General features: G+C 46.9%; 1 protein-coding gene across 1 annotated transcript; it reads right to left on the reverse strand.

Annotated features, from left to right (window-relative positions):
* Positions 1-389: 389 nt before the first annotated feature.
* On the reverse strand, positions 390-10,373 carry LOC148903337 (putative methyltransferase DDB_G0268948). The gene is made up of 6 exons (XM_089000624.1): positions 10,168-10,373; positions 9,835-9,995; positions 2,993-3,206; positions 1,483-1,586; positions 1,227-1,364; positions 390-1,038 (listed from the first exon to the last, which is right to left on the reverse strand). The coding sequence occupies exons 1-6, from the start codon at positions 10,273-10,275 to the stop codon at positions 951-953; spliced, it is 813 nt and encodes a 270-aa protein (XP_088856750.1). The 5' UTR covers positions 10,276-10,373; the 3' UTR covers positions 390-950.
* Between the last annotated feature and the right edge of the window lie 264 nt (positions 10,374-10,637).

Genomic DNA, 10,637 nt, shown 5'->3' on the forward strand with positions numbered 1-10,637 from the left:
TTATTAGATGTGCCAAAAACGAAACGGAGGCTCAGAGGGGATTCAGCCTTTTCCGTTGCTGGTCCCACTCTCTGGAATGACCTGGCACTGAACATTCAGCACGCCCCCTCGCTATCCATCTTTAAAACAAGCCTCAAAACTCACTTGTACTCTTTGGCATTTGATTCAGCATGATTCCGACTTGATCTTGATTTATTCCCTGGTGCTTTCTATTATCTTTGCCACTGCTTTATTTCCTGTATATGATAGCTGTCCATGTTAAGCACTTTGTTACAGCTTAAACTGTTGCTAAAGCACTATATGAATCAATATGTATTGTATTGTGTTGTATCAAATGTAGATGTACTGTGAGTGATGGTTACAAAGTAATTATACACACAAAGAACATCTTTGTTTATCTTGTTTAATTTGGATTAAATACACACTGTCACGTTTTGCGAGGTGGTGATGGCGGGTTCGGATCCCAAAAAGCAGGCAGGAGGGAGCAGGAGGTTGTTTGACAAATTGTATTAAAATAAAGTCAGCAGGAACAAAATGTAAAACATCAAAATGATCTGAATGAAAAAAATACAAAGTAGCAAAAGAAGACCAAAAGTAAAAGTCCGCCAATGTTAAACAAACACGTACACGATGCATGCTGCAACCAAGCAGCAAACAAACAATGAATCGGCACCGGATGATCGTGCCAGGTGTCCTTTTAAGTGTCATTGATTATAACGACCAGCACCTGCGAGGCTGCCGGCAGGGCTGACGTCGCTACCCGCTGGTCGCCAATCTGATCGGAACGACCAGCACCTGTGCAGGTGCAGGCGGGGCCGACAGCGCCCCCCGTTGGTCGCCAACCAGATCATGACACACACAACTATGCAAAACTAAAACAAAATACACAATTAAACAGATTAGGTTGACGTTTTATTCAAATGTATGAATGATCCTTGATTTACAGAAGATCAAGGTTTCCGTGCGAGCATGTAGAAATATTTGTTCAACACGGTGAGTTCTGTGTCTGGCGAGGACACCTGCATGGCAGCGAGCAGCCTGAAATGGGAGACAGGTTCAGTCCATTCATGTTGGAGTGATACAATGAGTATTCAGTCAATGAAACGTGAACTTTTCATGAGTAATTGAGAGTGCAAACATAAACAGAATAATATTGAAGTGCAGTGTAAAGTTTAATCTTCAATGTTAGATGAACTGAGGTCGAAGATTGCATGTTTATGTCTCACTTGTTTCTGATGTCATCAGAGAGGCTTTTGGCCTTGGAGGCATCCTCACTCTTCAGTTTCTGGTAACTACTAAATGTCTCTATCAAACCAATAAAATGGTTTACTGTCAATTTTCTGTAAATGTTTTGACAGCCGTTCCTGGGGATTAAAAAAAAGTCAGGAAGAAAATTTCAGATGGGTCACATTTGGGAAATGCCACTTTTTTTTCTTTTGGACTGTTTGTAATGGTAATCGGTGAGCTGGGATGCATACTCACCACTGTTTGTCCGGAAAGGGACAGGCCTGGAACATGTCAAAGTAGATTTTTGAAGGACATGGGACCTGACAAGGGTGTTGAAAGGGGACCAGAGCTGCATGAAACTAATAAGAAACAAACAATTAAAAAGGCCTCAATGAAAAGAAAATATTATGATGAAAGCTGCTATGCCTTATAACCCATGTAAATCCTACATCAGAATCAGAATAATCTTTATTGCCAAGAATGTAGAACACACAAGGAATGTGTTTCCGGTAGAACACGCTCCACGAGTATCATCATCAAACAATTGCAAAGAGCCTCATAACCCATGTAAATCCTACATGGCGAACTGTGTAACTCCAAATAGGCGGGTTAGACTCAATTTGAATAATTTCGTAGATGAGCGGAGCCCAGTAAATCTTCAAGAGGGCAGGCTAAAGTTGTCAGAGACAAATTTAATTATGGCCCATCGAAGTGGCTGCTTTCAAACCCTTTAAATGCAGACCTCTCGTGATTCAATAGGATCTCACCTTGATAGAAAAATCACAATACGCTGGTACTCTACCGTGGTGCATTAGCTCCATCCTCATGAATAGACACCAACAAGTTAAGTAGACTCATATACAAAAGGTTATGGCTTCCCCATACCATATGCGTGGTCGCTTGATGTCAAGGTTCAACTTGCATATTTTATTATTTTTATACCGTACTAAGAGCAATGGTTTGATCTTATCACGACAGAATGTTGAAAGATTTGCAATACACCTCAATTTCGGATCCTGCCTCTGTAATTTGTATTGTGGCACCTTTTACAACCGGTTTATGGTTCCAAGCACCAACATCCATTTCAAAGGGGTTATTTTATTTCATAAAATTGACTAATTTCTTGGACACAAATAGTTGGATCTTGGGAGTGTCTGGCTGCCCATCTCGTTGGAAATTAAACATTCTCAGCCAATGGCTAGCTGCCAAGTCTGCCAAGTGAGGCATTCTGAAATATCCAGAATGTGACGGAACAGCTGTGGCTAATTTAAATGACACCAAATGACACCCCAATACCACCCCACTGACAATAAAGAATACTTTCGTGAAAGGCATTATCTGTGTATTCTAAACAAATAATGTCAGACTTCGTCATGAAGCATGGATATTTTGGCCAAGTAAGAAAAAAAAAAATCATTTAAATGTAGACATGCTAGAATAATAATGTATGCCACACACTTGAGGTGATCTATAGGTTTGATTCTTGGCTCATCTGTTACGTAGATCCATCTATTTTCTAAAGTTCTTGCCAAAGTTCTTGGGTTGGAGGAGTGCACACATGTACTAATTGGATTATTTCTCAATGCATATTATACTTTTGCACTATCTACTGTTTTTCAATGTTGTTTAGCACCCCAAGGTCCAGCTGAGAAATTCAGAAGTGGTACTTCCAAATTACAATGTAAACATGAAATAACAATGTTCCACGTGAAATTTTTGTTCCGTGACTAAGGAACCAAGAAGTACAAGGAAGAATGAAAATCACCTCTTGACAAATGTCATTAACTGCACTCGTGGCATCGCCATATTCCAGCTCCCTTTCTATCATGTTGCCCAGCACGGCCAAGCAGCCATTGGGCTTCAGTACCCGCTCAGCCTCCTTCAGGAAGCGTGGGCGGTCAAACCAGTGCGCCGCCGTTGTGGACGTTAGAAGGTCCACCTGGCTGGACTCAAATGGCAGTTGCTCTGCGGGACTCTGCCTAGATGTCAGCATGGAGGAAATAAAGAATTCATGGATCACATTGGTCATGCTCCGCTTTTTTTTACCTCAACTCACTGTGAGTGGGAGTTCTGTAAAATGTGTTCGATTAATTTGGCTTTTACACTGAATATCAGTTACCGTAAGTGAAAAGTTTTTTTATGTAGCCATTCTATGGAAAATTGAATTTTCAATTTTCAGGATATGTAGTTGATGCCTATTTGCAATGTCTTCCCTGCTGAAAGACACAAGGCAGAGCTGCCTATTTCCAAAATGTGCCTTTTTAGTTATGTGTCGATTACATTTGCACAAGCAATTGCTTCCAGAGCCATTGCCAGAGCACCAAATGAAATGCATGGGGAGCCCAATTACTCTTGATACTCAACAGAGAGTATTTACTTTGCGACATACAATTAATTATATACATATATTCATTTAGCAAGTATTATCAATGACCGGGGGTCGTCAACTTGTGGCTCTGGAGTTCCATGTAGCTGTTTATCGCCACCAAGTGGCTAACTGGAGCTTAAAAAAAAAATTAAAATGGAAAAAGACAGGGGAGGGAAATCGAAATTTTTTGTTTTAATATGATTTTTGGTGGAGGAAAAACATGGTGTACATATTCGTAATATTTTGTCATGTTTTAAAAATATGGAGAATAAATATTACATTTAAACATTTCTTTCTATTGGCAGGGAGGGATGTCAGTCAGGTGTGTCTTCAAAAAAATCAAACAATGTTTCATGGACAATTCCCTGAAGGAATTGACACAGATTTTGTTTTTCAAAGATGGCGGCGCATGAACACGTTGCGTGTGCGGCTTCTCTCTCTCCCGGCAAATTGGTGTTTTCGTGTTTATTATCAGTCTTTGAAATAACGTCTGCCCGGATGCCCGAAGCGTGTAACTTTTACGCGGGGCGTACAACTTCCAGAACCTCTCTGCCCGGGTGGCCGACAACTTTTTCCAGAAAAAAGAAAAAAAAATATCAAAAGTTTGCTTTATTCCAATTTCGAAATCTTCGTTCGGTTTGAAATTTCGGAATTTCGGTTCGTTTGGAAATTTTTAATTTCGGTTCATTTGGCAATTGACATACTGGGCAGACAATCAGAAGCCTGCATCGAATAACTTCGCGCCCGGACTTTCCCGAGCGCTATCAGGTTGTGCATTTGCATTTTCCAAAGTAGACGCACAGAGAACACAAGAAAAATGGATAAGTGGTTAGGAATCAAGCCAAAACCTCAGCCCCAGAAGAGAGATTCAAAAGAAGCTAACAACATTTATGACGCTACAAAACGTAAACGTACATTGAGAGCATTGTGGAAAGAGGAGTTTACGTGGCTTGCAGCAGACGACGCAACACAAATATTGCACTGTGCAACCTGCCGGGAAGTGTATAGACAAAGGACAACTGGAGCAAAATCATCAGCAAAGGATATTTACGACAAATTAAGCAAGGGAGCATTTGTGGTAGCTACATAATTTAGTGTTGTTCTGTTATCTATTCTGATTAACAATCCTTAATACTTTGCAACAATTGTTTTTTTTTTTTTTTTTTTGCGATTAATCGTCTTATTGTGTTTCAAGTTGTGAAAAATCAGGACGGCAACTTCATGGCCGGGCAGGCAACTTGTCAGAGTTGTCTGCCCTGGGGTCCGGTAACTTTTGAGTTCATGAGTTTCAGACACTGTTATTATGTTTTTCTCACTCGTGTAAATGTTCGACTCCGTGTGCCTCGCTACACCTGAGGCGTACCTACTCCCGTGAGGTTCTGCTCGACATCGCAGTTCCTTTTTAAAACCAAAACCAGCTGAAGTGGAAGTGCTACGCGAGTGTGGATTACTCAGGGAGTCGGCTCATCCACCAACCTCCACTCCTCCACCGACCCCCACTCCTGCACCCAACCCAGAGTGGAGGCGCCACAAGTGGTGTATGAGGAAACAGAAGAGGGGGAAGCGTGGATTCATCGAAACGAAGCTCGCGGCGAGCCCCCACCGGCCGACCCTACCGTCACGCTAGCTAACGTACGCTTGCATACAGGCCACTTGTCAAAGTTGTAAAACCAGTCAAGAAGCAGATAAGAGTGTGGTCTGACAGGTCGTCAGAGGCACTCAAAGACTGCTTCTCCAACACCGACTCAAACATGTTCAGACAAGCAGCCTACCACAACCCACAGACCTCCAAGAGTACACACACTCTGTTACATGAGGAAGTACATGGATGACGTGACTGTCACCAGATCTGTCACCATCCGGGCCAAACAGAAGCCATGGCTGACGGGTGAAGTCCACAGGCGCCTACAAAACTGGTGATGAGCTGGGCCTGAGGACAGCCAGGGCCAACCTGTCACGCGGTATCAGGATGGCCAAGAGACAGCACTCCAGGAGGATCGCCAACCACTTCAGAGACTGTAGCAACACCAGGAACCTGTGGCGTGGGATACAGACCATCACAGACTACAAGCCCTCTCCACAGACCTGCGAGAACTCCACCACTCTGCTGAACCTGTCACGTCCGCTCAAGGAGTGGTGACAGAACTCGAGGGACGATGGGAAGTAATAAGGATAGGATCCGAAATACACGGTGGAGACAGTGATTCAATAAGAATCTTTACTGAGACACATAAGGCAAAACAGGAAATCAGGCAATGGAGGAGAACAGCGAAACAGACCTGCGTGCAGCTGGGTGACGGGGAACTTCAGAGAATACACCGACACTGACCGAACAGTATGGGTGGCTTTTATAGCCAGAAGGCACAATTAACGGAATGAGGAACAGGCGAGTGAGTCAGGAGAGTAGGGAGGGGAGGGGCCCACTCCAGGCACAGAGGAGGATGAGACAAGAGGGGAGGGGCACGCTCCTGGAACAGAGGAGGATGTGACAGTGCCCCGCCCTCAATTGACGCCTCCTGGCGGCCCACCCGGTTTGGATGGGTGAGCCAAATGGAATTCCCGGGTGAGAGATGGGTCGAGGATCTTACCTGATAACCGGAGTTTAAGGGGTGAGGGGATCCGCGTTACCCGGGTTAACAGTCGGCCGTCAAGGTCCAGGATCTCCTTGGGGATGTTAAGGTCCTCGATGCCGCAACCCAACATCTCGGCCAGTTGGGGCTCGATGAAGCACCCGTCTGCCCCCGAATCCACTAGCGCACGGATAGCTTGGGAGTTGGACGGGCCGAATAATTCGCCGTCCAACTCCTATCGAGTGACGGGCGCCGTCCTCGATGCCTCCAATGGCCGCCGCGGTCGCTGTTTGGCCGGGGACATACGGGTGCTGGAGGTCTTAAGCGGGGGGGCTTGAGTGCGGCGACCCCCGGGGTTGGCTCAATCGCCCCTGCTCCCCACCTGCAGCGGCTCGGGGAACTCCTCCTGGCGTCGCGCCTGCTCGTCGCCGTCGGGTGTGGTCGTCCGCTGTTCGTTTCCGGGTTCGCCGGACCGCTGGGTACCTTGCTCCTGCTGCCGCTCCCGGAGGCGATAGTCAAGGCAAATGACTACATCGATCATCTCGCTGAGGGTGGTGCCAGCGTCGCGGGTGGTCAGCTCGTCTTTGAGAGCGGCGCTCAGTCCGCGACGAAACACTCCTTTCAGCGCTCGATCATTCAGCCACTCCGGGCAGCCTGGATGCGGAAGTCAATGGAGTACTCAGCGGCCGAACGCGTTCCTTGCACACAGTCGTGAAGGAGTCCCTCAGCCTCGCACTCTGTGACCGGGTGGTGGAATACTTGGCGAAGCTCGGCCACAAAGTCCGGGTAGGAGCTGCAAAATTCCGACTGGGAATCCCGGACGGCCAATACCCACGACTCGGCCTTGCCCGTGAGCAGGCTGGTGATGAAAGCCACTTTAGCCTCATCGCTAACGAAGGCGGAGGGTTGTTCAAAAACCAGCGAGCACTGCATCAAGAATTGAGCACAGCGCCCGGGTTCGCCTTCGTAGCGTGAGGGGTGTGGCAGGGAGAGCTCGCTACTACTCACAGAGGGGGATGAGACAGGAGGGGAGGGGCACGCTCCTGGAGCAGAGGAGGATGTGACAGAAACAGCTGAATGACTTCTTCGCCTGCTTAGAGGCAGACAACAGCACTCCAGCACAGAAGACCCCACCACCTCCCGGCGACCAGGTGCTGACACTGTCCCAGGACAGCGTGAGGCGATCCCTCAGAGGGTCCAACACACGCAAAGCCCAGGGTCCCGACGACATTTCTGGCCGTGTCCTGAGAGACTGCGCTGAGGAGCTCACAGATGTCTTCACGGACATCGTCAGCACCTCACTGAGCCAGGCTGTTGTGCCCATGTGCCTCAAAGCCACCACCATCATCCCGGTCCCAAAGAAGTCATCCCCCACCTGCCACAACTACTACTGCCCGCTTGCAGTCACTCCCATCCTCATGAAGTGCTTCGAGCGGCTGGTTATGAACCACATCAAGGCTGCCCTCCCCCCCAACCATGACCCTTTCCAGTTTGCATATCGGCCCAACCGCTCGACCGATAATGCCATCTCCACTGCTGTCCACAGAGCGCTCACCCCCCTGGAGACCAGAGACTCCTACGTCACAATGCTGTTCATCGACTTCAGCTCAGCATTCAACACCATCATCCCCCAACAGCTTAGCAACACACTGAGCAAACTGGGGATCAGCACCACCCTGTGCAACTGGCTGCTGGACTTCCTGACGAGGAGACCACAGGCAGTCAGAGTGGGAAACAACACCTCCAGCACCATCACGCTGAACACAGGGGGCCCCCCCAGGGGTGTGTGCTGAGTCTCCTCCTCTTACTCTGCTCACACATGACTGCTCACCATCATCACCCAGCTCCACCCTCTTCATAAAGTTTGCGGATGACACAACTGTGGTGGGCCTCATCAACAACGATGAGGAGACAGCCTACAGGGGTGAGGTGAGCCGTCTGGCCACGTGGTGCAAGGACAACAATCTCCGTCTCAATGTGGAGAAGATGAAAGAGATTGTTGTGGACTTCAGAAGAGTGCACCTCCAGCATGCGCCACTAACCATCAACGGTGCTTCAGTGGAGAGAGTGAACAGCAGCAAGTTCCTGGGAGTGTACATTTCCGAAGACCTGTCCTGGAGCCACAACTCGCCATCACTGGCCACGAGATCCCACCAGCGCCTGTACTTCATCCGCAAGCTCAAAAGAGTTTGAGCCCCGACCCCCATCACGACCTCGTTCTACCGCGGTACCATCGAGAGCATCCTGACCAGCTGTATCACCGTGTGGTACAGCACCTGCACCGTGTCCTGCCGAAAGACTCTGCAGCGCATCGTGAGGACAACTGAGAAGATCATTGGTGTCCCCCCCCCCCCTTCAGGACATTTACAACACCTGCCTCACTTGCAGAGCCATCAGGATAGCTGGCAATCCCACCCACCCCTCCCACAGCCTCTTCGGCCTGCTGCCATCGGGTAGGAGACTGCGGAATCTCCAAGCCAAGAACAGCAGGCTCAAGGACAGTTTCTGCCACCAGGCAGGCAGGAGACTCAACTCCCTCCCAGCCCTGCCCCATCCCACTGCCACACTCACCGAACTCTGAGTACACGCTACACGCTGTACTATAATCCTGAACTTTATTTTTTTTTGCAAGACCTCACTTAAACCCTTTTTTTGTTTGTTTGTTTGTTTTTGCATTACTACATTACGTCACTTTACATACGACACTACCTCACTTTACATACGACAGTACCTATCTTTACTTTCAGAAATAACATGTATTGTCTGTTGTCAATTGTATGTCTTGTTTAGCCACATTATAAGTGCCTTGCAGGCTGGGTCCGAGAGGACATTCATTTTATCTGTGCTGTATGTCATGCATATTAGCATATTTGACAATAAAGCTGTCATGATGCCAAAAGAAATGTTGAATGATTTCGTTTTTTTTTCTGGATTTCGGATGGGAGAAAGGTGCGCATTTCTCCCCATCCAAAATAGTAGAGTCGGCCGACCGCTAATTGTCTCTGAGAACGTGATTGCAACCACCTGGGAATGGCCAATTGCCGCTGGGACCTGATTGGCCAGAAGCTCAGGTGAACCACCTTTAAAACCAGACTGAGGAAGTCACTCGAGGAGGAAGAAGAGGGAGAAAGGACAGCCTGGAGAGCAGTGTTACCTGTGGTCTGCCGAAAACTGACATCTGTTGCGACTTCAAATAAAGAAAACTCAAAATATCCTTCCTGGATCTGGCTGAGTGAACTTTTATCATTTTTTTCCACCTGCTTGCTGTCTCGCCACATAACAAAAGCTGACTTTGAGTCTGAAGGGCCAAGAGAAGCATTTTTAAACAGTACTCGTGAGCATGTTGCCCAATGACAGCTAGGATCATCTCCAGCACCCACCGCGACTCTTGTGAAGATTAAGCGGATTTAAATTTAAAAAAATGTCTCTTTTAAGTATATAAAATAAAGGAACCCGGAAAAGTTTGCATGATAAACAAAGTGAGAGAGTGGCTGCCTTTCCAGCAGCCCATGTATTTTGTTTTTCTACTTTGATTCCTTTCATCACTTTGCTGCTGTGAAATATAAATTTCTCCACTGCAAGACTAATAAAGGCAAACCCAATCCAAATACAATCTAAAACGTTTCTGCTGAAAGCATTCCAACCAGTTACTTCATTATATAATCTCACCTGAATGAGACATTCTGTCGAATACTATTGGCCCGAGCAAGCTCCAGTTGAGCGGGGCTAACATCGGTCCCAACAACTTGCTTGAAATACGGAGCCAATAGTGCAGTTCCCTTTCCGTTACCACAGCCGACGTCCACTGCAAGATTGAACTTGTTTTGTGACTAGAAGGGAATTTACAATAGTCAAGTTAACCATGAGCAAAAAAAAAATAACTTAACCCTTGAAAAAAACAAAAACACTATTTTTAAGGTACAAAAATCTAATCAAATGCTTTCAATGGGTTACATAAAACTATCTAAAGGGTTGCATTTTGATCATAAAATAAAAACTTACCTTTGGTCCCATAAAGTCTATCATCTTGTTGATCAACTCGTGGGGGGTCACTCTGTATTGCAGGTAAGCGGCAACATGGGCACTCTCCTCAAACAATCGAATTGCCATAAGTACCGGATGATTTGTTCAAAGCACCGCGCGGATTTTGAAAAGGTGGTTACATTTCCGTGTTTGCCAATTGCTCAAATATTCGTCTGTATATGTGTGTGTGTGTGTGTGTGTGTGGAGGGTTTTGATTTTCTCTCCCTCTCTCTCTCTCTCTCTCTCTCTCTCTCTTTTGCTCTTTGTCTCTCTCTTTCACTCTCTTTCGTTCTCTCTCCCACGATGGATAGATGGATGGCTGGAGGGAGGGAGGGAGGTAGAGAGAGAGAGCGGGCGGGCGGACGGACGGACGGACCGACCGATCGATCGATAGATACACACACGCTGCACTAGCACTATAAGAGCAGCAGAGAGCAGTATTTGAACTT

The sequence above is a fragment of the Hippocampus bargibanti genome, linkage group LG01 (genome assembly GCF_051943395.1).
Source record: "Hippocampus bargibanti isolate YZ-2025 linkage group LG01, ASM5194339v1, whole genome shotgun sequence".
In the NCBI taxonomy this organism is placed as follows: Eukaryota; Metazoa; Chordata; class Actinopteri; order Syngnathiformes; family Syngnathidae; genus Hippocampus; species Hippocampus bargibanti.